Source organism: Trichoderma breve, chromosome 6, assembly GCF_028502605.1.
Source record: "Trichoderma breve strain T069 chromosome 6, whole genome shotgun sequence".
NCBI classification, from domain to species: Eukaryota; Fungi; Ascomycota; class Sordariomycetes; order Hypocreales; family Hypocreaceae; genus Trichoderma; species Trichoderma breve.
The window spans coordinates 2,349,699-2,375,190 of NC_079237.1; the positions used below are offsets into that span (position 1 = coordinate 2,349,699).

General features: G+C 52.2%; 10 protein-coding genes across 10 annotated transcripts; 5 read left to right on the top strand and 5 right to left on the bottom strand.

The window, feature by feature from the left end:
• Window positions 1-2,567: 2,567 nt before the first annotated feature.
• Window positions 2,568-5,488, top strand: T069G_09642 (fungal specific transcription factor domain-containing protein; the record flags this gene model as incomplete). The annotated part of the gene is made up of 3 exons (XM_056176852.1): window positions 2,568-3,661; window positions 3,724-5,084; window positions 5,160-5,488. 3 exons carry the CDS (start codon window positions 2,568-2,570, stop codon window positions 5,486-5,488), a joined length of 2,784 nt encoding a protein of 927 aa, XP_056025330.1.
• An 831-nt stretch (window positions 5,489-6,319) lies between these two features.
• Window positions 6,320-7,455, top strand: T069G_09643 (uncharacterized protein; the record flags this gene model as incomplete). Its single annotated transcript, XM_056176853.1, has 3 exons — window positions 6,320-6,365; window positions 6,437-6,532; window positions 6,584-7,455. The coding sequence occupies 3 exons, from the start codon at window positions 6,320-6,322 to the stop codon at window positions 7,453-7,455; spliced, it is 1,014 nt and encodes a 337-aa protein (XP_056025331.1).
• A 397-nt stretch (window positions 7,456-7,852) lies between these two features.
• On the bottom strand, window positions 7,853-9,257 carry T069G_09644 (glycolipid 2-alpha-mannosyltransferase domain-containing protein; the record flags this gene model as incomplete). The annotated part of the gene is made up of 4 exons (XM_056176854.1): window positions 7,853-8,009; window positions 8,076-8,694; window positions 8,769-9,029; window positions 9,110-9,257. The coding sequence occupies 4 exons, from the start codon at window positions 9,255-9,257 to the stop codon at window positions 7,853-7,855; spliced, it is 1,185 nt and encodes a 394-aa protein (XP_056025332.1).
• Window positions 9,258-9,783: 526 nt separating this feature from the next.
• Window positions 9,784-12,475, top strand: T069G_09645 (spc97 / spc98 family domain-containing protein; the record flags this gene model as incomplete). Its single annotated transcript, XM_056176855.1, has 2 exons — window positions 9,784-9,855; window positions 9,935-12,475. The coding sequence occupies 2 exons, from the start codon at window positions 9,784-9,786 to the stop codon at window positions 12,473-12,475; spliced, it is 2,613 nt and encodes an 870-aa protein (XP_056025333.1).
• Window positions 12,476-12,646: 171 nt separating this feature from the next.
• Window positions 12,647-13,423, bottom strand: T069G_09646 (phospholipase/Carboxylesterase domain-containing protein; the record flags this gene model as incomplete). The annotated part of the gene is made up of 1 exon (XM_056176856.1): window positions 12,647-13,423. The coding sequence occupies one exon, from the start codon at window positions 13,421-13,423 to the stop codon at window positions 12,647-12,649; it is 777 nt and encodes a 258-aa protein (XP_056025334.1).
• A 545-nt stretch (window positions 13,424-13,968) lies between these two features.
• Window positions 13,969-16,029, bottom strand: T069G_09647 (LCCL domain-containing protein; the record flags this gene model as incomplete). The annotated part of the gene is made up of 1 exon (XM_056176857.1): window positions 13,969-16,029. One exon carries the CDS (start codon window positions 16,027-16,029, stop codon window positions 13,969-13,971), a length of 2,061 nt encoding a protein of 686 aa, XP_056025335.1.
• A 1,058-nt stretch (window positions 16,030-17,087) lies between these two features.
• T069G_09648 (queuine tRNA-ribosyltransferase domain-containing protein) lies at window positions 17,088-18,592 on the top strand (the record flags this gene model as incomplete). The annotated part of the gene is made up of 2 exons (XM_056176858.1): window positions 17,088-17,331; window positions 17,391-18,592. The coding sequence occupies 2 exons, from the start codon at window positions 17,088-17,090 to the stop codon at window positions 18,590-18,592; spliced, it is 1,446 nt and encodes a 481-aa protein (XP_056025336.1).
• Window positions 18,593-18,765: 173 nt separating this feature from the next.
• On the bottom strand, window positions 18,766-19,327 carry T069G_09649 (uncharacterized protein; the record flags this gene model as incomplete). Its single annotated transcript, XM_056176859.1, has 2 exons — window positions 18,766-18,932; window positions 19,120-19,327. 2 exons carry the CDS (start codon window positions 19,325-19,327, stop codon window positions 18,766-18,768), a joined length of 375 nt encoding a protein of 124 aa, XP_056025337.1.
• A 2,135-nt stretch (window positions 19,328-21,462) lies between these two features.
• On the top strand, window positions 21,463-23,704 carry T069G_09650 (alkaline phosphatase domain-containing protein; the record flags this gene model as incomplete). Its single annotated transcript, XM_056176860.1, has 5 exons — window positions 21,463-22,005; window positions 22,070-22,254; window positions 22,316-22,394; window positions 22,453-23,126; window positions 23,221-23,704. The coding sequence occupies 5 exons, from the start codon at window positions 21,463-21,465 to the stop codon at window positions 23,702-23,704; spliced, it is 1,965 nt and encodes a 654-aa protein (XP_056025338.1).
• Window positions 23,705-24,268: 564 nt separating this feature from the next.
• On the bottom strand, window positions 24,269-25,195 carry T069G_09651 (cutC family domain-containing protein; the record flags this gene model as incomplete). Its single annotated transcript, XM_056176861.1, has 1 exon — window positions 24,269-25,195. The coding sequence occupies one exon, from the start codon at window positions 25,193-25,195 to the stop codon at window positions 24,269-24,271; it is 927 nt and encodes a 308-aa protein (XP_056025339.1).
• Between the last annotated feature and the right edge of the window lie 297 nt (window positions 25,196-25,492).

Here is a 25,492-nt window from a genome sequence, read left to right on the forward strand (position 1 = left end):
GTAAGGGGGCAGTGGCACAGTTGCAGCGGCCGTGGGGGGTGGGCGTAGCCCCAGCAGGGCCAGCACCAACCAACAAAGCGTCTCAAGGGCTATCGATTTGTAATGTTGTGGATATCGAGAAAAGCGTCTGCCATGCGTCTGTGACGATTCGCCGGCTAGTGGTCCAAGTACGAGATGTACGAGGGATGGAATTACGCGTACTCGTACTTGACACGGTGAGGTGAGTGAGATCGGCTCTCGTCAATCACTTTTTTTTCTGTAGTTTTTTTTTTTTTTTTTTTTAGCTTCTGTGGCCTTACCTGGCCTGGTTCGTGACTTCCCATGTGTCTGTCGGCACTTGCCAGTATTGAACAATGCGCATGTCATGCCATCCGTTTCCAGCACATGGAAGTCTGTGCTGCCTGCTGCTCCTGCCACCTTTGGTATGATGCACCCGTAGGAACCTGTAGGGCACTTCTATTCAACATCCAACTTGTATGGCGGCAAGCAGGTACTCTACGTGCTACAGTACACTCCACAACTGTACAGCACGAGTATTATTACTCCGCATGTTACAGGTTGGAGCTGGAGGCAGTTGATCTCCTGCCACCTTCTTCTTTTCGGCTAAAAAGAAGCGCACAGCATATTAATTGAAGAGATATTAAAATTCGAATCCTAAACCTCAACACTGTACTGTGACATTCCACCAAGTGCCCTTTTGCATCTCCCACGACGCTTTATCTCCGCAATACTCCGTCCATCTCCCGTCTGCTGTCGCTTCGTTGTCTCCTGGAATTTCCTCAGGCTGCGGGAGTGACAGACAAGCCGCCACTGGAAGGGCCACTGGAAGGGTGTGTGCGGTGCGGCTGACTTGCGTCGCTTCATCCAGTGCTTGTGCGCACACCCTCCCAGCCACGGCAAAATTGTGGTGTGGACGCAATCTGTTTCCGTGCGCGCGCCTGTGTTCTGCTGCTTCTTTTCTGCGCGAACCACGCCGCTTCGTCATGGCCCCGGTCAGCCATCAATCCATCTAGCGCGCGACCAGGATACCCCATTGAGTATCAAGACCGCATCTTCCCTGGGCCGAGCTGGTCTTGGCCCTCGTACGGACGCCAGCCACAGTCGCCAAATCTCCTTTGCCAGATGCGCAGAGGCCTTCGGGGGGAGTATGGGATGAGTACCGATGCCAGACCGACGAAATCCAGCCTACCTAGTCATTTCTCTCAATTACGCCGTAAAGAGTCGCGGGATCCTCCTTCCGGCAGTGCAGCCAGCGGAGCGCAGCGCAGCCGTGGCGGTTGTTGGACAGCGCCGGCGAGAAAGCGGCTTATGCTGTGAGACGTTGCTGCTGGCATCTCCCCATCGGTCAGGTCAGGGCAGCTGCGTGAGGCTTATGGCCTTTGTTGATGATGCTAGCCAGGCAGCCAGACCCTAGGCCTTCCACGCTGCTTGTCATGGGCCACCAGCACCTGAGCATATCATCACGGCTCTGACCCCCAGGAAGCCCCCCATGATGGCATGACGACGACGGGTCCGTTCACTGCTAGCAGAGCCAACGATGCGCTATATCAGATTATACCCTCGTATGGGCTCCATCCTCCTGGACAAATCTGCACCCATGGTCCCGGTCTGTAGGGCCGCGGCAACAACAGCACAAGTGGATCACCACGCACGTGTGGCAAGGTGGGTTGCGACGCTCCATATCCATAAGTTCAGGTCCGGAGCGGCACTATCGAATGGTCCTTTTGGGGCTTCCTAGGCCATTGGACCCCCCCTCTCCGGTCACTTTTGACTCAAGACTGATACCGACCAACGACCTAGCTAACTAGGTAGATAGGTAGTTATTTGCCTTGTATCCACCCGGCAGCACCATAGGAGTGCGCTCGCCTAGGCTTTTTGGACGAATTCCGTCCATTACAGGCCTCAGCCGTGTCCGGCTCATTGGTAACTGCCCTTGTTGGTCTCGTTTGGGGTTGCTTCGGTGTATCTGTTCATTTTCTGCCGTTCACTGGACTGGACCCTGCTAGCTCCTCTTTCCAACCTTGCCTGTTCCTTGGGACTCTTTTTTTGTGGGCAGTGGTGGCTTAAATCTCAAAAGCCACTGATACCCTCCTCCGTCGCCTCTTCGCCCGCATCTTCCCCATCTTCTCCCCCAGATTCAACAAGTCGGTAGTTACCGCTGGGCTGTTCATGTCGACCTTCTTCTAAAAGATTGAACTCTGCCCACTTACATCTGGTTTCTTCTTCATGGCCCTTTCTATCTCGATTCCCTGGCTGGAAGAAGTGTCATAGAAGACGCCACTCACCTGATCACTTACAAGTCGGATTTGATTCACCTTACTCACTTGACCAGCAATCCTATTTTTGGGCATTTCACCAGTCGTTGGGTCCTTAAGGCTCCGCCACTCGCACCCAAACTTCCTCTTCCCTTTTCAGCTCGCGGAACAGTCCGGTTGAAGATTTTAATATCTGTTGGCCGCTCCTTTCGTCGTTAGCCGCTCCTCTTTCTCATTAACCTCGCTTCTTCTTTGGAGATGCAATTTTAGCAGCTGCTGGTCCCTTAAAAAGACAGTGATATATTCTCCTCAATGGGTGGACTACCAGCTCTGGAATCTTTGCATCGAGCCCTCCCGCCGGATACTCCCCCTGAACTTGTAAGCCCAAGCGCAACATCGTTTTCTTCAAGGTCATCACCTCTAGAAGAACAAGCTGCCTGGGGCCCTCGTGCTTCGGTTCCTGTTGCTGCTGCTTCCATGTCACGCTATGGCAAGGCTTCCGTCGATATGTCTGCTGAGGGCAATACAGATGGCGGCCGAGGTCGACAGGAATCGGTTGGAACTCCGACTGCTGGACAGCAGCTTCCGTCTTTAAGCAGCCTCTTTGGTCCGCCGTCATCTATGCGACCTCTCAACTCGCCACACACGGAACGTCCTGGGATTTACCCTTCGCCTTCTCCCTTGGATAGACCACGACTCTCTTCCAGTGGAAACTTGTTGAGCTCCTATTTCCCACAGGCTATTTCACCTTCTCAGCCGCCATCAAGAAACCCATACGAATTTGGTGCATACAACTACTCCGAGAGACAGCAAACTCATGCTACGACATCCTCCCTTCCTGCGTCGCATTCGCCCGAATACCCAAACCATGGCCACAGGGGTTCTGATGCCCGCTACGAACCCGAATTACCCCGGAAATGGTCCGCCTACCGTGAGGATAGCAGGCAAGAGTATCTACAGCCTCAGGATAAACTGAGACCCCAATATCCCGGACCCAAAGACTCGTCCCACGATTACTCTGAACGGCGACTTAGCCAAGTACACAGCTCGGACACCAACACACCCTCGACTTCAGCTACTGCAATCACTTCTGAGATTGCAGTTTCAAAGGATGGTCTGGGTCCGAAAATCTGGACCGGTACGCATTTCCTTCCCAGATTTGTGCGGGCAGCAGAGGTGCCCGGCGAAGGCATGTGCTATTTCTACGACGACGGAAGTCACTGTAAAACAGTGATTGATGGCGAGGCGGTGAACGCTCACTGGGGCGTGACAAAGGCGGGCAAGCCTCGCAAGCGGCTAGCCATTGCATGCGTGACTTGCAGGGAGAAGAAGATCAAGTGTGATCCGGACTATCCACGATGCGTCCAGTGTGAGAAATTTGGCCGTGTTTGCAAATTCAAGAATGCGTAAGTTTAGGAAATCCACATATACAGCCGCCTTCTTGGAACATCGCTTACAATACTGCTAGACCCAGAGGAGGGAATAACACTTCGCCATCGACGTCTCCGGCCGAGCTCGATGATGGTCGACAGCTTGAAACCGGCGACCTACGACGTTCGATCAGTGATGTAAGCTCTCCCGGATCCCCCCGAGCCGGAATGCGGCCCGCCTCTCCGGACCGTGGATACAGCAAACGACTCAAACTTGGCCCCGAGGCATACATCTCCAACGGCGAACCACCCGCTCCCTTCAATGCTCGGATGGATTATTCTAAACCGCGAATCACTGAACAGCCACCCCCTGAGCCGCCTCTAATTCCCGATGAGGTTCTTGGTCGTGCTTGGAGGACGGATCCTTATGCCTCGACTCCTGACTTGATCACGAACGCTTTAACCAGATTCTTCGCCAACGTTGACAACACCATGATTCTCCAATTTCTTCCTGAAGAAGCCTTCCAGCGCTGGGTCGTTTCCTCTCGTGGCCAAAAAAGCCCCGAGGATTTGATGCTTTTGTACAGTACTCTAGCGGTTGGCTCTGCACTCTGCGGTGATCCTAAGCAGATTGCTTTCGAGTATGCTCAGGTGGCACACTATGCACAGAAGATGACAGGAGTGCAGTGCCTGCAGCTAGTACAGAGCAGGATTCTTCTTGCCGTTTACTATATTTCGACCTGTCGAACTCGAGAAGCTGATGAGTTGATCTCTTCTGCAGCTGCCAGTGCTGCATGCCTGCAGTTGAGCTTGGAACTGGATCATTCTAGGGAATTGGGCATGGCTATGTACCCTCTGGGGCTGAACCGGACGGGCTATGCTGAAGCACGCAGGAGGACGCTCTGGTCTCTATTCATTCTGGAGAGGCTTAGTGGACTATTCCCGGAGCGACCGGTAATGGTCAACGCGGAAGACATCTACACACAGCTCCCTACTGATCTACACTGCTTCGAGAAGCAAGTCGAGTCTCATGCGCGTATTTTCGACCCCTATGGTGGTCTTGCTAAAACCGATGAGCGATCGTCCGACGCCAGTGTCACTGGATATTATATCGAAATGGTGCACATCTGGTCGGATTGCCAAGCAGCCATCTACAGGATGGCGCTTAGACGAACGTCTACCGAAACAGAGACTGCAAAGCTTCAAGATCTCATCAAGAGGGCCAAGAATTGGTTTACTTCTTTGCCCCCTCGTCTGGCCTTTGGTGGTGCAAATCTCGAAGCGGCCGCTTTTACTAGAAGCACCGGCTCTTTCCTCAGTATGCATTTCCTTTATCATCATACTATGATTGAGTTGAACCGACATCGTCATGGAGCCGGCCAACTGCCCAAGGATGTCCAATTGGGACATTCGGCCGAATGCCGAGAGCATGCGGGCAGGGTCATTGAGATGCTAAACAGTCTGGACCGCATTTTGCGAGTCAGGTCCGCATTGCTTACAATTCCTCCTCCTGCGATGGCTGTTGCGGTCACAGAAGCTGTCGATGTCTTGACTGCAACTGGGCCGATGACTGTCCTGGGAGACGTGATTGAGCGAGTTCTTATTGCCAAGTCCGCTGTTGACAGGACGAAGAATATCTGGGAGGCCTCTTCCAAGGACCGTCTGGCTATTGACCGACGTCTACAAAAGTTGAATCGGATTCGCGAGCTGGGATCACGACCGCCGAGCCCCATTCAAGGTTATCGACTGCTCCCTCTCTCGGAAGATACGAAGGAAAAGGAGCTCAACCACTGGCAGATCCTGGATCCCATTGAGCAAACATTCCCAAAGGATATGGACGTGATTTATGTTGGACTTGACTAAACCAAATCCTTATCCGCCTAGGGCCTCCAGCCCCTAGAACGGCGCGTTTCTTCTTCTTCGTATACATATATATTTCCTTTTGTGTTTCATTTTCTTTTAAGCTTCTTTTGGATATGGGCTTGTGCCTTTGGAATTAGGAATATTTTAACGTGTTATGCATGGTTTAGCGTTTTTTAGATCGCTGCTCGTTTGGGCATTTCAGGAGGCATCAAGATCAGGGCAACTTGAATCGGATGGCATGGGATGAGGAGTTTGGGCATTCGATGTGTCAAGGGGGCCTTGATAGCGAATCTGTATCCTTATTGATTGGGAGTCTACAAAATCAGGATGACGTGCAACGTTGATGTATGTATGTATTTATGTATATATATGAGATAGCTTTTCATCTCTTTTCATTTAACAACAGGAACTGGGCAGTTCCTTTTTTGGCACTTGTATTTACAAGATGTTGGATGAGTCACGTGTCGCATCATGTGACGCATTCTAAACATATAGAACCTCCGCCAGATGTATATATCAACTTATTTGAGAATCAGAAATCGCTACTGTGAGAAGACTTACACCTTTGCATTGACCTCTTCTGACTGTTCGCCGCAGTAAATCTGCCTATTTACGCTGTGGTCTTCTTGTTAGCAAGAAAACCGGGATTTTTTTTTCTAAACGGAGCAAGGAAGGGACTATCACTATGTCGTTCTAAGAAGAGCCCGTCTTTTTTCTCTTATTCAAGTTTCATATCTTCTATTCAGCATACCTCTCTCATATTGCGGCCGTGGTTCTTCAAGCAAACGCCGCTGCAGAAACATGATGTGATGAGCCGTGGTGCTTTATAAAATGAGTTTCCCAGATCAGCCCGTGGCGCATCTCCTAGGCTCCAATGGTTCGTCTTTCCATTTCGCTCTCATTCACCCAGACCGGGAATCGTTTCATAACTAACCTCACACTCTTCAGGCGCCGTTCATGCCGTAGCTTATTCAGCCTCTCCTGGGAATTATATCCTCACTGGGTCGGCGGATCGTTCGATCCGTCTCTACAACCCTTTCCCCAGCACGTCTGTCCCAGAGATTCGTCCCAGCGCAAAGCCAGCTGTGCCACAAGGACGGCTTATTCAGACGTATGCCGCGCATGGGTATGAGGTGTTGAGCCTTGCAGTCGCGTCTGACAATGAGAGCTTCGTGTCTGGAGGCGGTGATAGGGCGGTATTCTTGTGGGACGTGAGCAGGGCGGTGACGATTCGGAGGTTTGGGGGCAACGCGCAAGGCCACTCGGCGCGGATCAACTGCGTGAGCTTCGCGGGTGCTGGAGACTCGCTGGTGGTCAGCGGCGGGTTCGACACGACGGTGCGGCTGTGGGATGTGCGCAGCACGAGCTTCAAGCCGATACAGGTGCTGAGCGAGGCCAAGGATTCGGTGACGAGCTTGGTGGTGAGGGGGCCGGAGGTTATCGCGGGGAGTGTGGATGGGAGGGTGAGGAGCTATGATGTGCGCATGGGAGCGTGTACTACGGATGTCGTTGGCGCAAGCGTGGTGAGCTTGGACGTTACGAAGGATGGCAAGGCGATGCTGGTGGGCTCGTTGGACAGCAAGCTAAGGCTGATGGATCGCGAGAACGGCACGTGTCTCCGGGCGTACTCGGATCCGCTGTGGAAGAACGAGGATCTGCGAGTGCAGTCGCTGTTGGGCGGCAGGGAGAAATACGTGGTCGCTGGAGACGAAATGGCTGGCGAGACAGATGCCAACGGCTCGGGCAGGCTTTGGGCGTGGGATCTGCTATCGGGCAAGGTGGTGGCCAAGGTGACGGTGCCTTGGGGGCCTCAAGGCCACGAGGCGAAGAAGTTGATTGGCAAAGACGGCAAGCCTAAAGTACGAAACAATGTCATCAGCTGCATGACATGGCGGGACGGAGGCTGGGGAGACCAGTTCTGTGTAGGAGGAACGTCTGGAGTGGTGACGGTCTTTGGGGCATTATAGCGTAATACGACAACATGTGATGACAACCACGGAGTATTGTTACGATTTTACAATTGGAGTTTGTTCGTTTATTTCGTCCTCCCTAAGATGTTACACTGCGGATCATGATGTAGTTGCTCTCCAAGTATACATAAGGTAGCCATAAATATGGATGGCCACACCAACGCCCAACAACAACTGTGACTAAGGGTGGGTGGAAGTCTGGCTTCCACCACAGTACTTTGCATGATAGAGCCATGGCAACATCATGGAAAGAGAAGCTTATGTACATGTCTTGTATTTCCTGATACAGCGTGGGCACGGAGCGCGTGTGAAGAAGGTAGGTGATGGTTGGTAGGTATATGTAGGTTGGGATTGAAGTCACATGCTTCATCCTCCCTGGTATGAAACCCTTTTCTCAGCCCATACCAGCATATTTGAACCAGTTGGGACGGCAATCTTCTCGGTGGAGGAACGGCTCACCGTCCGTTAGTCGGCCAGTAACACAGCCCTTGCATTTGGGAGAGTTGGGGCAGTTGAAGAAGGGGATGTGCTGGTAGCCAATATCACGGAACCTGTAAAAATAGAAGTCAGTAAGAATAGCTCAACTGATGACAGACTTCTTGTGAGGTAATACGAACCAGTGAATTTTGCTAGAATCTTCAAATAGACCCAGGGCAATGCTATGAACGGGTGCATCGCCCCATCGCTCGTAGAAGAAGCCTCCCGCGCGGTCGAGGTGCTCAAAATAGTCCTCGTAAGCCTTGCTCCTCCAGAACTCCATGTCAGCAACCTCAAAGTTGCTCCAGAAGTGGCAGGTGGAGAAGCCCTGGGCCTCTCTGTTGTGCTGCGGCCGCCGGATGTCATCGACCACCCACTTGATGGCGCTGTGCTCGTGCAGGTAGCTCGGGTGGTCGGCGAGGAACTTGGCCGTCTGGGGCCAGAGGGTGGGCAGCGTGTGCGGGTCGTCGTAGAGGGTGATTGTGAAGCCGTACGTCTTGTTGTTGTCCTGCATGTAGCGGAAGACGTCGTAGTCGACGTCGCAGAAGAAATGGACTTTCGGTTCGACGCGCCAGTAGTAGCGGACGTCCTTGAGGGCGGGATGCTTGTAGAACATGCCGCTGTTCCAGCGACACATCTGGTGGTAGGACATCATGTTGGCGTACTGAACTCCGTTCTTCTTAAGCACGGCGGCTGATTCTTCAAAGATGTCGGGGTCGATCCATGAGGGCGCGTCCCAGTGTTCCTTGGGGATGAGCTCTGTGTATTTTTGACTGCTTGTTAGTCCACGATGATATGGCCATTGCTAGAGCTGGGACAGCAAGCATTCATACCGTAGTTGCACGTGGCATTGGTTGCAGCGCTTGTCTTCTTCTTGAACTCTGCCGAGAAGGGCTTGTCGTTGAAAAAGGTCCAGGGATAGTTGAACTTGTTGTTCCATGTCCGCTCGAGATCTACCATGGATGCCACCATGTCGTCCACCTCTTCATTGCGGACAAGAGCTAGCAGCGTGGCGCTGACTCGATCGGTGTCTTCGGCATCGGGCGCATATTTCGCAGAGGTTCGTACGAGAGTTCCCTCGGGTTCACCGGTGGCTATACCGCAGGCAGATGTGTCAACAATACAGCTTTGCTTTTTCCTCCTGTTGATCCGCCACCTGGCTGCAACTACTTACGATCCAAGTTGGGGTCGCGCTCAAAGTTAATGTACCGATCGCCCGGGCTGTTGTATCCAGACGAAGGCTTGAGAAGCTGATAGAGGAAGAAGCACCACAGGACGAGGGCCAGTGTGCCCAGGGCTCGAACTGGCCGGGCAATAGCCATGATGTCGAGGGCGAAGGGGAGGGGATGATGATTGCGATATGCCCGATGACAAGGCTGCTGGATTAATTGGCCATGGGATCTCTTTTATTGTACCGGAATGAAGAACGATGAGAATTGGGTTATTATACAGCAAATTGAGGGCAACGGCCTATCCGATATGGCCGGGCATCCAGTCGTCTCTGTGAATGTCGCTATTCGAGCATCGCCAGTAATTGAAAGGGGCGCTTGTTGCTTTATCCTTATGCCACCAGGGCGCTAAAAAAAAAATGCCCTGCCGATGAGAGGTTCAGTTTAGTTGATCCCTCTCCCCACAGACGCGCTAGAGACGCGCTAGAGGGGGCCCGTTAAGTGCAGTGTCGTGCACTAAGCCAACCACTGGCTTCAGCACATGCAACAACATTTGAAGCTTCCAAGCTCCCCCAATCTTGAACATCAATCCATATCCAACCTCTACATGGCCCTCGATTGTGCGTCTACATTAGCTCCGGTTGGCCGCCACTGCTGCTAAAGATGCCAACGATTGGCAATGGCCTACGCCGCACAACTTGGAGCCCTCACTGAGGAGCTCATCGAAGCTGCCACTGGCATTTCCAGCAAGGTGGGGAGGAGGAGGAACCTCATCAAAGAGATATCAACAGAACGATCCGAAGGGCTGACCTTTTGAATCGCGTTCCCAGACACGAACCAGGCAATACAAAGTCCTTTACGATGCCACCCTGCAGAAGATCAAGTCGCAGGCATACCTGCGCATAAACCAATTCGACGTCTGGCACACTCTTGACGGGCTGGAAGAGCGCTTCCGCGTTAACAACCGAGATGACCTGGCCGACGAGTTTCGCGATAGCCTGGATAGGCTGGAAGAACATGCCACCAGGTGGCACCCAGAGATATTGGCTCTGCTTCTAGGATTATCCGACCAACCAACTTTTAAAACAAAGCTTAGCGATCTAGATGCTGTGCGACTGCGTGAAGGGGAGCAAGCAGAAACCTTTAGCTGGGAGGATGTCGCTCGGGAGGATGGCTGGGCTGAGGATGAGACTCTATGGCAGTCGATCGATTACGCGCGCGATTCAGAAGACGAGGTAGTCGAAGAAGAGCCGGACGACGAAACACTCATCGAGGTGCCGATATATCACCCTTACGATACAGATCTCAACCTACACAAAAAGGGGAGAACTGCCACTGACTGCATTATTCAACCAGAGGACACAGAGTTACTCAAGGCTCTTCAGTCGACACAAAAATGGCGGACCGAGGTGCCAGAGAAGGATGACATTGGGACCGTTCAGAAAATTTCCATTTCAGAGACGCACATTGTCAGAGAAATCCTCTCTATGCTGCAAGGGCTGAAAACCACCCTTTTCAACGAAAACACTGGCTTGCCGGAGCCGAATTTCCACATGCAGCACATCGCTTGGGAAACGTATAAATCTGTGATACACACTATTGCAGAGTCTGGCTGGCGCATCTTGCTGCTTCGGAGGTTCGTTAGCCACCCGCAGACCATTCCGCATCTCCAGGCGTTTCAAGACTGCATTGCAAAGCGACTTCGAGATTTCGATACCAAGCTCTCGCAGATCGAGGCTCGCTTTGCTGCTCCCACGTCCGAAGTCATGTTCACCCTGTTGTCTGTTCACGGCGAAATTGCGCCTTGGCTACAGCCCCTGCTTGTGCTGTCCAACATCATCGCCCAGATTCAGGAAACGTCTAGGTCGGATACGTTCCGGTACCTTGAGCTCCTTTACGACGAAACCACACTGGCCCAGCTAAAGGATGACATGTCCACATACGAATTTCTCGCCAGGATCTTTCTCGAATGTTTTCAAGTTTACATTCGCCCGATTCGGCATTGGATGGACGAAGGGCGCATCTCGTCAGAAAACGAAATCTTCTTCATCTTTGAAAGTCCGACCAAAGTGCCCATGAGCAACATATGGCAGGGTCGATTCAAGCTCCGCCAAACAACAGAGGGGACATTGCACGCTCCTAAGTTTCTTAAGCCTGCCGCTCATCGGATATACAATGCCGGAAAGAACATTGTTGTGCTGCGGCTCCTGGGTAAATACGACTTGGGTAACTCGTCCATCGTTGAGGAGCCGTCTTTGGATTTTGAGCATGTCTGCCCGGAAGGTCTCGGTCTGGCTACGTTCCCGGACCTCTTTGGCGCAGCTTTCAACCGATGGATCCAGAGCAAGTACCGAAAAACTTCCACCACACTGAAGGATGCTCTCTACGACACATGCGAACTCTCTTCATCACTAGATGCACTCCAGGCGCTGTATCTCATGTCGGACGGGTTTGCCACGGCATCTTTTACGGATCATTTGTTCGACAAGCTGGAAAACTTAAACCCAGTCTGGTATGATCGATTTGCTCTTGCAGGAACTGCTCAAGATGCCTTTATGTCGCTCGTTGATACAAGCCGCCTATCTGTGAGCGTCAATGTTCAGGGCACCCGCATGACTGTGACAGATGCCCGAGGCTCGATGAGGGCCGCTCTGCCGTATCTCAAAATTGACTACCGGCTTGCATGGCCAGTCCAGATTGTTGTCTCCGAAGAGAGCATGGGGAAATATCAATCCATCTTCACACTGCTATTGCAGCTGCGACGAGCTATTCACATCCTCCACAAACCCAAAATCCTCGAAAATCACACGACCGATAACGAAAACTGGGACGAACGTGCTCTGTTCTACACCGCTCGCAGAAATCTGCTATGGTTCTGCACGACTCTTCAATCATATCTAGCAACGCTTGTTCTAGAACCCAACGAGCGGGGAATGCGGCGCGAGCTCATGACGGCTGAGGATGTTGATTCGATGATTTCGGTCCACGCCACATACCTAGAGCAAATGATTGAACAAGCCTGTCTAGGGAATAAGATGAAGCTTATTCGAGAGCGCATCCTCGACATCTTGGATCTTGCTATTAAGCTAGAACTGGCCAGAGAGGGAAAAGCTGCAAAGGATGGGTCCGAGCCGTCTCACTTGTTTCGACAGGAGGATGAAAGTAGTGAGGGGGTGGTAAGAGAGGATGGACTCGACGCTGAGGCTTATATGGAAGTGTTGGGAGAGATTAGGGCCGACTTTGATGGACATTTGAGCTTCATTTGTTCGGGACTGAAAGGTGCTGCGAGGGCCTCGAGCGATACTCAGTCTGCGAAGTGGGATATTCTGGCCGATATGCTACAGGCGGGCGACAACAGGAACAGGAGATGATGTGGTGCGAGCTTCAGTAAAGAGGTGGGATGGTGAGATGATGAGTAGAAAGATACCCTTTTAGATAATATGTCCAATGGACAGTCCATTCAAGAAGAAGTCACATTAGATGTTTTGAGATGGTACGCATTATTTTGTCTTTCTTTCTCTTCTTTAAGCTTTCATCTTTCTCTATGTGAAGCCCTTGTTGAGTTGGTCCGCGATGAACTTCATAATGGGAAACATTTCGTCTCTGTCCCTCGGCATAGCCACTTCCTTTCTCTTCCAATTCACGACCCTAACATCCTTAAACTCCCTCTTCACAGCATCCGCCTCATCCTCACTCAGCTGGCACACGAGCACCGGCGTATCGCTCTTTTCGCGGCTGCTCAACGAGGGGACCATGGACTGCGGCAGTGGTCCGCCAATCGAAACAACGCCTTTGCACGTCTTTCCGATCTTATTCCTCGTCGCTTCATCACCATTCGAGACGTCGACTATGCGCTCTACACTTCGTAGCCTGGAAGCTAATCCCAGCGCTAAAGATGCACCCTGTCCGAAGCCGAAGAATAGAATATCGTTCATCTCCCATCCGCACCGGTCAATCAGCGTGTCCTTGACCAACTTCTGCATAACCAGTCGCGCAGCCTTGTCGAACCCCGGGTCGGGATCCAGATCGCCCGTGTTAGTGTCGACGCTCAGGTCATCGCCCCAATGAAAATGCTGGTCTCCGGCATCGGGTGCAAAGGTGGCTGGGAGAGGGGCGGTGCCCCGGACGGAGATGGCGAGGACGCCGGGGAGGGACATGTTGCGTGCGAATGTTGCAAAGGGGATTTCATGGTCGCCGAGGCCGTGGAAGAGGATGAGGATGGAGGTTGTTGATTCGGGCGGGGAGGGGAAATGGAGTTTGTGGGGGAGGATGGGGGAGATGAGGGAGAAGTCTGCTTCTGTGGGGATTCTTGGAGGCATGGCTAGAGGATGATGATGATGAGGGGAGAATTTTGCGACTCTTTTCTTGTTGTTTTGGTGTTTGATGGTGGTGGTTTTTGCTGTGGTGGTTGCTGAGGTTGAATAACTCTCAGATGAGATGAGAATTGAGATAGTGGGAGAGTGGCTACTCAACAAAGATTGCTAGTGAGATGTAAGATGAATATTCGATATAAGTGACTTAAGATTGGCTTTTTAACAAATTGGTGATTTCACCCGCTATTGTTAAAAGTTGTATGATCAAATATCAAGCAGGATGCAAGTGGAATCTAGAATAAGGCGGCATCTCACCAAGGCATTCACGGAGCGGAGCATTGTCCCGGCGCCGGAGGGCCCACTAAAACTCAATAATTCGTGATTCAAGACCCGACAGACACGCATCAGAGAAGCAAAATCATTCATATCATGTAATATGTCATTCATCCAGAGACTGCTTCTATACAACCTACGACATATATATATGAAACTACAGTGCAAGCTCGAGGTATCCAGTATAAACAAACATCAAAACGCAATAAGGGAAAAAATCATCGTCGGACTATGTGCTCCTGGGTATCCCTAGCCTTGACGCGGGACGGCCCGGCCTTCATCTGCGTCCACTCGCCCTCCGCCGACCAGATGCCGGCCTTTGTATAATCCCCGCTCGAGCTTCCAAGCATGTATGCAAATCTAAAGTACTCCGGCAGCCCGAGGGTGCCGTTTCTAGACCAAATAAAGCTGTCTTGTCGGTCGATAATGTCGTCGAAATAGCCCCGGAAGCGCTCTACGTCGTTAACAAGAATGCTGATGCCGTCATAGATCTTGCTCGGCGGCTGGTTCCAAGTGAACGTGATGTTGGAGGGGCTGTGCGGACCTTCCCCGATATATATGACGGGCTGGGGGATGGTCGGGAGGAGAGATCCCTTTTGTGCGTCTCCCTGAAGAGCTGCGGGCGTTTCTAGCACGGGATCGAAACCCCAGCGGGCGATGCCGTTGATGAACAGCCCGATCAGGATGCCCTGGTAGAGCAACGCTGGCCGAGTCTGCATACTTGTGCCGGGCAACAGCAGCAGCGCCAAGATGTAGTGGTGAAGGCGCAGCGAAAGCCCCGGGAGCGTCAGAGAGATGAGAATGCTAAAGATGAACAAGGCGTATAGCTTAATATAGGGGATGAACCGACCCTCTTGTCTAAAGTAAAACACTTGCGAGAGGATGATGAAAAACAAGATGATGACAATGGTGGCCAGAGCTGCTCTAGCTCCAGGCTGCTGATCAAGATCATGCTTATTGAGACGCTGGATGGGGATAAAGTCCAGCGTGTAGTTGGTGAGAGCGCCCACCCAGCAGGCACCCAACCACAGGACAGTCTTTTCAATCTGCGCAGTCAGATGCTTGAGCGTGCGGCGGACGCCCATCTTGTCGTACATGACCCATGCGCAAAACATGGCAGGAAGAAACTTGCCCAGAATGTTGGAAAACAGATCCGTCACTGTAGAATGCCCCGGCTGGTCTAGTGACATGCCGACCGCGAAGAACATGCCGGCAAATGTGGGAAAGAAGAAGAGAGCGGGCGAGGACGTGAAAAGCGACAGCACGCCAGTGAAAACGGTGGAAACAGCCAGGATGGACCATCTCTCGTCCTTGGCCCTGCATTTGATGTCGGGAACGAATCGGAATGCTAGAGGAAAGTACGAGTCGAAGGGGACGCTCAGAATGCCGTGTCGCTGAGAGCTGACGAATTCTTGGTACTGGCCAACAAGCTCGACAACGCCACAGCCTCCCTTGCCATTGGGGAAGATGCCTGCGTGAATTGCCGAAGCGCAAATGTAGGAGTCGCCGCGATAAGTGGCCAGCTCGGGATTGACGTCGTTGGACGGCCCTCCGATGACCATTGGCCGGTAAATGACTTCCTGGTCACCAACGGCCCTGGGATTCAGGACGTGATAGCTCTCGCACGAGGCTGGGCACTGGAAGGCAAAACCGCTGCCATTGAAGGGCCTGCAGTCATTTCCGTCCAAGCCGCATCCATTGCCCGCACTCCAGTATGTGTCGCCGCAGCTAATCGGCTGCGACTGGCCCCATCCCTCGACGGTAGAGGCAATGGTCTCCTGGCGTTTGACGAGCACAAACGTAATGACCCATATGGAAAAGTAGAGGAATATGGCCCAGAGGCGGTATGCCTTGGGCAGGAATCGCTCCACGAGATACAGCGGATACTCTTGCACGGCCGGGAACAAAGGCTTTATGCGATACGGCTGCGGATTGGGCGGACCTTTTGCCCATTTGCCAAAGGCGGCCAGGACGCGGCGGACGGGGTAGGGAATCTTCTTCCATCGCTTGGACGAGCGCTCGTCCTGGATGAAGCGCGGCGTGGGCGCATTGCCGTCGCTGCTGCTGTTGTCGTCGATGACTTCGAGCGTCGTCGTCCCGCGGCCGGCTGTAGCGGCTTGGACGGGGATCTCCAGCGGCGCATCGGGATGGTCAATTTCAGTGACAACAGTGCTGGACGCAGCGCCAGCGCCTGTGCCGGAATCGTTTCGCTCCGGGTCGTCCTTCATGAGTGGCTCGCTCTCATCGTTGTCGTGGTAAGGCTCGAGCGGTCTCACCATGGTTGGGGAAGAAGAATCCTGCGTTGGCAGGCAAGGCAACTACTTCGTATTGATCGACTGACTGAATGGCCTAGGGCAGACGGGGAATTTGCCTGTAACGTAAGCTTGCAGCGAACAAAAGGTCAATCAACTGCCACTGCACTAAAAACGGATCCCAAACGCGGCCGCTCAGCCTCTAAATACGGGGGGGATCTGGTGGGTCGCCGGAAGCTCGGGAGGTTTGGAGATGGAGGATGGAAAGGACGGAGTAAGCGGCACGCGGCTGGGCCTATGGGGTGTGATTGGATGAAGCTGTCTCTGTCTCTGTTCGGCTTGGGGATATCACGCGCGAACTGAGGTCTTTTAAAGATCACGAATGGCAGATCTCTGGGGATGATCGTGTTGGCAGTTGCCGATGCTATTGAGCAGTGCCGACGAGACACAAGGCGCAGGCGACGGTCTTGATTCGGTGGTTTTTGGAGTTGCATTCGATGGTTGACGGATGCGTTCATGCACATGCGCTGGAGGGCTTCAATAAACTATCTTACAGTATTAGACTTCCGGAGATAAAGGAGAACAGCAAGCGAGCTACGTGTATCTACAGTACATAATCATTCAGATACGAAGACTTTCTCGGCAAATCCTCTGGCTTCATCTCGCTACTAGAAGGCATCCAACCGGCATTTGATGCGTATTTTCTGCTCCATTAAAGGGTCCATCTCTTTGAAGATTCGGGATTTAGACGCAGTGGCTGCAAGAGGCCAAGCGCATGTGCTAGACGTCGGACAAACGTCGGCAAAAGATAAGACGAACAAGATGTCTTATCAGTCAGGCACCGCAGCTAGTATGAATTATCGATGGGCCATGAGTATTCTCCATATCACAGAAAGATTGTGGGATTCAATCATTTGTCGTTCGAGTGTTTGATGCATAGACTATAAGTTTGATGAGCTTCATTTACAAAACTCATCGTGACTTTTCTCATATACCCTTTGCTTCATAGATTCATTTGCCTTTTCACTATTTTATTCTCTTAATTTTTTTCTCACTCCCCAACCCTAGAGGGGTGGCAACTCAAAATGAGTGATCCAAGTCTTGGAAATTCTTCCGACATGTCTGGCCGCAAAATCTTCGAGCTCATAGGCTCTGCCGCCGCCGATGGCTCTGCCGCCCGTCTAGGAAAGCTGTCTTTTCCGGGCAAAAAGGTCGTCGAAACACCAAACTTCTTCGCAGTCACATCTCGCGGGGCGATTCCTCATCTCACCCCCGACAACCTCAAGAGACACACATCTGTAAACGGAGTTTACATGGCGCTGGAAGACTGTAAGTCATCAAACCTACCTGTACTCATGACGAGGTCATTGACTGATTGTAACGGGTAGTTATTGAGAAAAAGGAGCCTCCCATTCAGCACACGCCTGGCGGAGAGGGTTCGCGCCGGTTGCATAGATTTACAGCCCTGCCGTCAAATACTCTTTCAGTACTTGGTCCGCGACGGTGCCCGGCCATTACAACTCCGTTCGGAAACACGCCCAAGGCTCTCGCCGTCTTCACTTCTACCGGATTCCGCAATGTGACGGTGCCCGAGTTTGCATCTTACGTCCAGTCGCTGCAACCTGATATCGTGCTGCCAATGGCCGACTTGCCTCACACCAGCGCGACACCCTCATCTAAGAAGCTGGTGCGAATGGTGGAACGGACAGAAGTATGGTTGGATGAATTCTTGGGTAAGCTGGCTTCGTCCAAGCCTACGGATTCTTTGGATAGCTCTCTGTTTGCCCCAGTGCTTCCAGTCGAGTATCCCATCCAGTGGGACTATCTGAGGCATCTATCAGAAGATGTGATTGGAAGGCTAGATGGCCTGGCAGTTTACGATGCAAACCTGCTTCCCGACCTTGTCAACTATCCTCCGTTGGCACCTCTTCCCAAGTTATGCATGGACCCTCCCAAGACTCCGCAAGAGGTCCTGCGTCAAATTTCCCTTGGCATCGACATCTGTACATTGTCCTTTGCAAATATCACTTCTGATGCTGGTGTCGCCATGATATTCACTTTTCCATCCCCTAGTGCTGATGAGGTGCGACCCCTCGGAATCAACATGTGGTCTCCTGAGCATAACACAGCCGTCGTACCTTTGGTAGAAGGCTGTCAATGCTACACTTGCTTGAAACACCACAGAGCCTACCTCCACCACTTACTCAACGCTAAGGAGATGCTGGGTTGGAACCTCCTACAGATCCACAACCATCACGTCGTTAACGCATTCTTCGTGGGCATTCGCGAGGCTCTTGCTAAAGGGCAAGCGGTATTCGAGGAGGAAGCGCGTCGGTTTATTGCTTCATATGAGCCTGTGTTTCCTGAAGGCACTGGCGAAAGACCTAGGGCGAGAGGATATCACTTTAAGAGCGAGGCGGACGCAGATAGGATCAACAAACCGGCTTGGAAAGATTTAGAAAAGGGGACAGCATCGGCACAGATTACGAATCTTGCGGAAAGTAATACACCTAGTGGGGAGAGTCAGGATGCTACACCGGTGGCGGTGGTTAATGTGGAAGAGGCTGTAGCAACATTGAGTATAAATTAGCATGAATAGACGATAAACGAGCTAAATAATAAAATGATAAAAGATAACAGTTTCTCCATGGATTCCCGTGATTTTACTGACTACTTGAATGGTAGGTTTACAAAAGATTAAGGATGCACAAAGCGAGTGTCCGTTTAATTTATGTATTAATCTTGGCCTTGGACTATTTGGTTCTATGCCGCCACAGCCGTCTCGGCCTTGCCACATAAGTGATTTCCATTGTGCAAGAATTCACTGGCAATGTCAAGATTGTGTATGACACGATGAACCGTAGTAAAATCTCGGTCCGAATCAATCCACACAGCACCGACCAGCGCCTCAGCAGTAGAAGCTCCTGTGCCTGTAGTTATGACACCCTTTTGACCCGGATGCAGCTTAACAAACTGACCGATCTCCCATTTCTTCAACGTCTTGCTCAAAGCGATATTCGAGATTTCGGCCACGCACATTTGATGGCAGCTTTCTGCAAGCTCAAATCAGCTTGGAAAAGTTCAGCAAGCCGGTGTATGGATATATGGAAAGCTCACGAGTAGTTTTGCCGTCTATGATGCCGTCGTCGACTACGGCGAGTCGGAGGACGGCGTCTCCAATCATGGCTAGACCCTTGTTTCCATGGGCTCTTGGGTTTTGGCGGGTTGTTCCTGGATCTGTGCCTGGGGCCCGGAGAGCTTCTTCGAGGAGCTTGGGGTTTCGAAATTGGTATTGGAGGATGTCTTGCACCGTTTGGTTAGACATGTTAGAGGGAAACTGCACACATTTACTCAAATTTTATGCTTTTTTGTGTGTGTGTTTGTCGCATTGTGCCATAAGTCCTTCCCTCTCTCCTCGATTACACAAGAGGGCTTATATGGAGTTTCCATGTAAGTGAGCGCATTCCAGAGAGATGGAGAAGGAGATGGCCGTTGGAGTATGAAGCATTCCAGCCCCCTCTACGAAAAAGATTGGTCGTAACTGTATATCTGCGGATTACTGTGTTTTGACGTCAGCAAGCCTTCTAATTTCAAGGTACCTCAGTCGATGATTCGCTCAATGGACTTTTACAACAGCTACTTGTGCCTATCCAATAAACGACGTGGTGAGCCAAGAATATATGAAGTGAAGGGAGAAAACCCGATACCAACTTCGAACTGTTTTCTCTCTATGCAGCTGTTATAATAGCTTGGATAACATTGGAGAATAAGTAGATATTAACTAAAGAGCTTTTGGTAGGCGGTAAGATAATGGATGCTCCTGCCTTGGGATGTGCCTCCAGATGCTCCGATTAAGGAAGCCGTGATTACAATTTCAATCCGTATAAAGGCTACAACGAGGTTTAAAAAAATAACAACGACGATAGTTCACCATGTGGCCTCGATCCTACGCCTAAAAGGCTGCTGACCGGGCTCTGTCCGAAACGAACGCGCCCCGAATTAAGCTTGAACCAAGGTTAAACATCAAGACTATCGACTGATGGACCGAGCTGACGAGTGAGTCTGCGTGGACCCAACTCACAGTCGACAAACGTAGCGTCGGTCAACGGATTGAGACGAGGTTGGCCTCTAGTTCGTCCTGACGTGGGCTATTTGTCACTGCTGCCCACTTAAACCGGCTTTGTTGGACGTATCGGTATCGTCCGTTGCGTGAGAGCGACCGAGAGGCTGTTCAGCTCGGGATGCCGTGCAACCTTGCGACATGCAAGCCGGGATGTGCTGACGCCGGGTTTATACTTGACGGCGACAGTATTTTCTGCTTGCCATGCCCATCAACAAAGACAAGACAAAAGAAGGAAACAGCACCATACGAGGAAATCCTACGATATGAGATCGACAGTAACGCAAACCTCTTCAATTTGGATCTGCATTGTGCTCTTATTATACCGCGGAGGGGACCACCACATACCCATTCAAAAAATAAGAAATAAGCATAACAATAACAGAAAAACCTAGTCTAATACGTCTAATTCCAGCAGTGCTACCTCAAATGGCTGCCGGTGCCTGTTGGTTTGTGGAGTCCGCGAACTTTTGAATTGTCGAATGGCAGGGCAAACACGAACCAGGGCCAGCTCTGAGCGCCCAATGAAATGATGGCTTCAACCCACGGGACGACCGCCAAGATCGACAGACCTTCGGCTGCAGACGAAAGTCCCTTGAAACCCGCAAGCTAACGACTTTGACGGATGAGGTTATCAAGACTGCACGGCTGCTGTTTTTCTCCACGACTGGCATCATTCTGGCCGGACGAGATCCGGATACGCCAAGCTGGGCCCTGGATTTTGCTAGAGAATGCCAAGAGCCACGAGCATCGCCGCCTACTGCAGGGCCTCGGACTCTCGATTCTGGTATCGAGACGACACGTGCTTGTGTGCTCGACAATAAGGGGACTGCCTCTTGTGTCGCCACGTTGCTTGGCATCGCGATGGAAGAAGCATGGCTTCAAGCACATCCGAGTAGACAGCAGGCATCTGCAATCTGCAACGTGCATTTCCCCCACGCGAGAAAGGGCCCGGCTGAGCCAATGGGGTATCATAGAGCGATGAATGCTACCTCATATTCGTGTATTTGCCCACTGCTGGTGGTTCTAGCCCAGACACCATGGACTGACATTGCAGGGATGATGATGCCCTTCGACCAAGTTTGCAAGGTGCCTTGCATCCCTCTTCATCTGCTCAATGCTGCACACGGGCAGGGAAGCTAACGGAATTGGCCGCTGGCTGCAACATTTTGCGTTGCTCGGCATGGTCGTCACGCGAGGACCGGATTGCCCGTCATATTTGTATATAAGGGACTGACGAGCCTTGCCATGCCGCTCCTCTTGCTTGCCCCCCCAGCTGCCCTGCAGTCATTGCACTCCTCAATTCGTTGTATAGTCTTGGATAGCTGCCACAGCCCAAGATGATTGCCAAGTTCGGAGTTGTCAGCCTCCTCGCAGCCTCGCTGTCGGGCGTCTCTGCCCAGACCTTCCAGCGCCTGGGTACATGCCCGACTCTGGGATGTGTCCTGCCTCCCGACCAGAGCGACTTTCTCCCCGGCCAGCTGTTTGACTTGCGTGTCGAGGTTCATGCTCCCGTCAATGGCTCCGAGGCCGCCCACAACGGCAAGCCTGACGAGAAGTTCAAGGTGACCATCTCCAAGGATGGCGGCAAGGCCAAGGACTTTGCCAAGGCCTTTGACATCAAGGAGCCTTCGCTCGAGAAGTGGACGTTCAACTGGTATGAGGACCTCTTTGCTCAAGACGCCCACAAGCCCTCCGTTGTCAACGTCGCCTCCAAGGCATACCGTAAGATTGCCCTCTACGAGCCTGGCACTTACACCGTTACCTTGAACTACTACAATGGCGAGAAGACCACCGCCAAGTGGGTTGTCCGCGACCTCCACACCAAGAAGAGAGCCAAGAACGTCATCTTCTTCATTGGTGACGGTATGACCACCAACATGGTATGTTGCGATTGAGTTGTGAACAGCCTGATCTCCCAATTGCTAATCATTGATGCCGGTGTAGATCACCGCTGCTCGTCTTCTTGGACACCAGAGCATCAACGGCAAATACCAGACTCGTCTGCAGCTTGACGAATTCCCCGTCCTGGGCCACCAGATGACCCACTCCATTGACAGCTACATCACCGATTCTGCCAACTCGGCCTCTGCTCTCTACTCTGGCCACAAGAGCACCGTCAACGCTATGGGGTACGGTCTTTCCCGCGAGACAGGGCATCATGAACGATAGAACGCTAACAGATATGTTTAGTGTCCACGCCGACTCTTCTCCCAACGCCTTCGATGACCCCAAGGTTGAGACCATTGTTGAAATCTTCCGCCGTGTCCGCGTAAGTGTACAATAATTAATGCGAATATGATGAGCAATTGGCTAACCTTCTGCCTTAGAAAGGTGTTTGGGGTGCTGTCTCCACCGCTTTCCTCGCCGATGCCACTCCCATTGCTCTCAGTGGCCACACTCGTCGCCGCAGCGAGTACGGCTCTCTGATTGACCAGGCCCTCCATGGCATGACCAACTACTCCTGGACTAACCACGGTGGCCCTGATGTCTTCTTCGGTGGCGGTGCTGAGCAGTTCCTCCCCGGTACCGGTTCTTACCAGGGCAAGGACTACTATGCCGAGTTCGCCAAGAAGGGATACTCTGTCAGCACTGACAAGAAGTCCCTCCTCGCTGCCGACAACAACAAGAAGGCTCTGGGTGTCTTTTGCCAGGGTGTCATGCCCGTCTGGCTGGACCGCAACATCTACAAGGACAACCTCAAGAGCTTCAAGAACGACCCCAAGGGCGGAAAGGGACCTGCTCTTGACCTGCCCGGTCTCAAGGAGATGACCCTCAAGGCGGTTGACATCCTGCACAAGCGCGGTGGCAAGGAGGGATTCTTCCTCATGTCCGAGGCTGCTTCCATCGACAAGCAAATGCACGTCCTTGACTACGATCGTGCTCTAGGTGATCTTTTGGAGCTCGACGACACCGTCCGTGCTACCGTTGCCAAGCTCAAGCAGCTGGGTATCTATGAAGAGACGCTGATTGTCGTCTCTGCTGACCACGGCCACGGTTTTGAGTATGTCTCCCTGCATTTCTATCCTCCCCCTCCCCCTCCCCCTCCCCCTTTCCACTTGCTATATAAACTGATCGGCTACTAACGCGTCAAACAGTGTCTTTGGCTCCGCCGATACCGAATACCTGACCGCCCAAAAGGACGAGCGCGCCAAGCGCAATGCCATTGGCGTCTACGAGAAGTCTGGTCTCTCCCAGTACACCAAGAAGGACGGCAAGATCAGCTACGGCACTGGCGTCAACTTCCCTACCAACTGGGAGCCTCGCTACGCCATTGCTGGTGGCGTCGGTGCTGCCCCTGACCACCGTGAGAACTACAAAGTCCACAAGAACGGCCCTCGCCTGCCCGCCACTCCCATTGGTAGCGAGTACTTTGTTAATCCCGAGGACGGTGTCGACGGCATCGTCATCAACGGAACCATCCCCACCTCTGAGGCTCAGGGTGTCCACTCCCTGACTGACGTGCCTGTCTTTGCTCTTGGTCCTTGCCAGGAGACCTTTGGCGGTACTTACAATAACGTTGACATCTTCTACAAGATTGCCAACTGCTTGGGTCTGGCCCATGGCAAGGGCGACTGCTAGAGGATGTGCTTGTGAGGGGTTTAAATAAGTATATATAGATGAAAGCGTTTGTCACTATAATGCGCTGTATTTAATTTACGATTGAAAAAGAAAGAGTTAATAAATTGTTAATCGAATTTTGCAATCGCGGTTCTATTGCTCGAAGTGTCTCATGTGAATCTTAACTTTTTTGTGAGCCAGTACGTAGTATGCCCTGAAGGCTATCAGATCTATCCTTTAGCAGCGTTGCCATCTTTGTTCTTGCGTTATGCTTTTGGGGGGAAAGAAGGAAAGGAAATAAAAAGAGCCGCCTGCTGGTTACCAAATGAGTGGACTGATGAAGTTGATGTGTGTTCATCCACTCCAATGTAAAAAGAGACAACAAATAAGGAAATAGGAAAGGTAAACCGTTAGAGGAGCTACCTCTGAAATCGTGTCCTCAAATTTGGAGAGTGATGTTAAATTCGCAAAGGTGTCAACTTTTCGAGAGATTCTTTCTGCACAAAGGGAAAAAACATGTACGAGATCTCACCGCTACTGGTAAAGATGGGCATAGTGTTGGCGCCAATGGTCAGCCGGAGACTTCTAATCGGGCTTTGTGGCGTTCATCACAGAAATGATTCCCGTCAGTTCACGTCCATTCAACTCCTCGACGCGGCGGCCGTCCTTGTCGACCTTGTTGGCCAGCGAGGCGGTGTGTATCCAGACACTCTTAGTGCCGTGGACGGAGAGCTGGGCCACGGATCTGTGGACGTTGTTGCGGCGGACGCCGCCGCCGGCGATGACCTGCAGGCTGCCGGGGGCGGCGCGGTGGCAGATTGCGTCGAGCTTCTCGAGGTTCTCGTGTGCGTTGCCGAGACCGCCCGAGGTCAGGACGCCGTCGAAGCCGCAGCGGACGAGGATGTCGACGCCCTTTGACCAGCGCTCGCTGGCGGCGATGGGGTCGAAGGCGCGGTGGAAGACGCAGGGGAAGGGGCGGGCGGCGTCGATGAGGAGTTTGCAGCGCTCCTCGTCGATGGTGACGGTGAGGTCTGGGTACTTGGCGAGAGTGGAGGGCTTGGTCTGAAGCTTGAGGATGCCGAAGACGAAACCGTCGCCGCGGATGGGGTTCATTACCCTGGTGGCCTTGAAGTTGTGGATGGCTTGCACCATGAGAGCGATCTCGGCGTCGGTGTAGATGAAGTCTTGGAGAGGGTCATATTGGATTTGGACCTGGTCCTTTTCTTCCTCTTCCGCTTTCTTCTTCTCTTGGTCTTGTCCTCCTTGCTGGAAGGGAGTGCGAGGCGGGCCACGAGGGCGAATCATGACGCGGACGGCAATTTCAAGCTGCGAGGCAATCGAGGTCAGCTCCTTGACGGGGGGCGTAAGGCCGCCTTCATCGTACGAGCCTGGAGCGTTGAGCTCGATGCGTTTGGCGCCCATGGCCTGAGCCTCGAGACCGGAGGCGCCACTGAAGACTGCGACTTCGCAGTTGAGCTTGGTTGACTGTCCAAGATCGATTGGGGTGGGCATTGTGGCGTCCATAACGAAAATGTGCCCAGGTAGGAGGTAGAGATGAGAGTCTATGTGTTTGGCTGTTGAGACTTAGCAAAGAAGTTCCGATGTATGGAGATGGAGATGGGGATGGGGATGGGGATGAAGGAGGATGAAAGCACCTTTTGCCTTGTAAAATGCAGAAGATAGGAGGGCTTAAATAGGCGGCGTCATCTCATATTGCTTGAGTTGATGAAAGACGGTTACAGACTGAACAAGAATGTGAAACTGATGGGAAACTGAATTTAACAGAAGGAATAATTGTGCCGCCAAGCT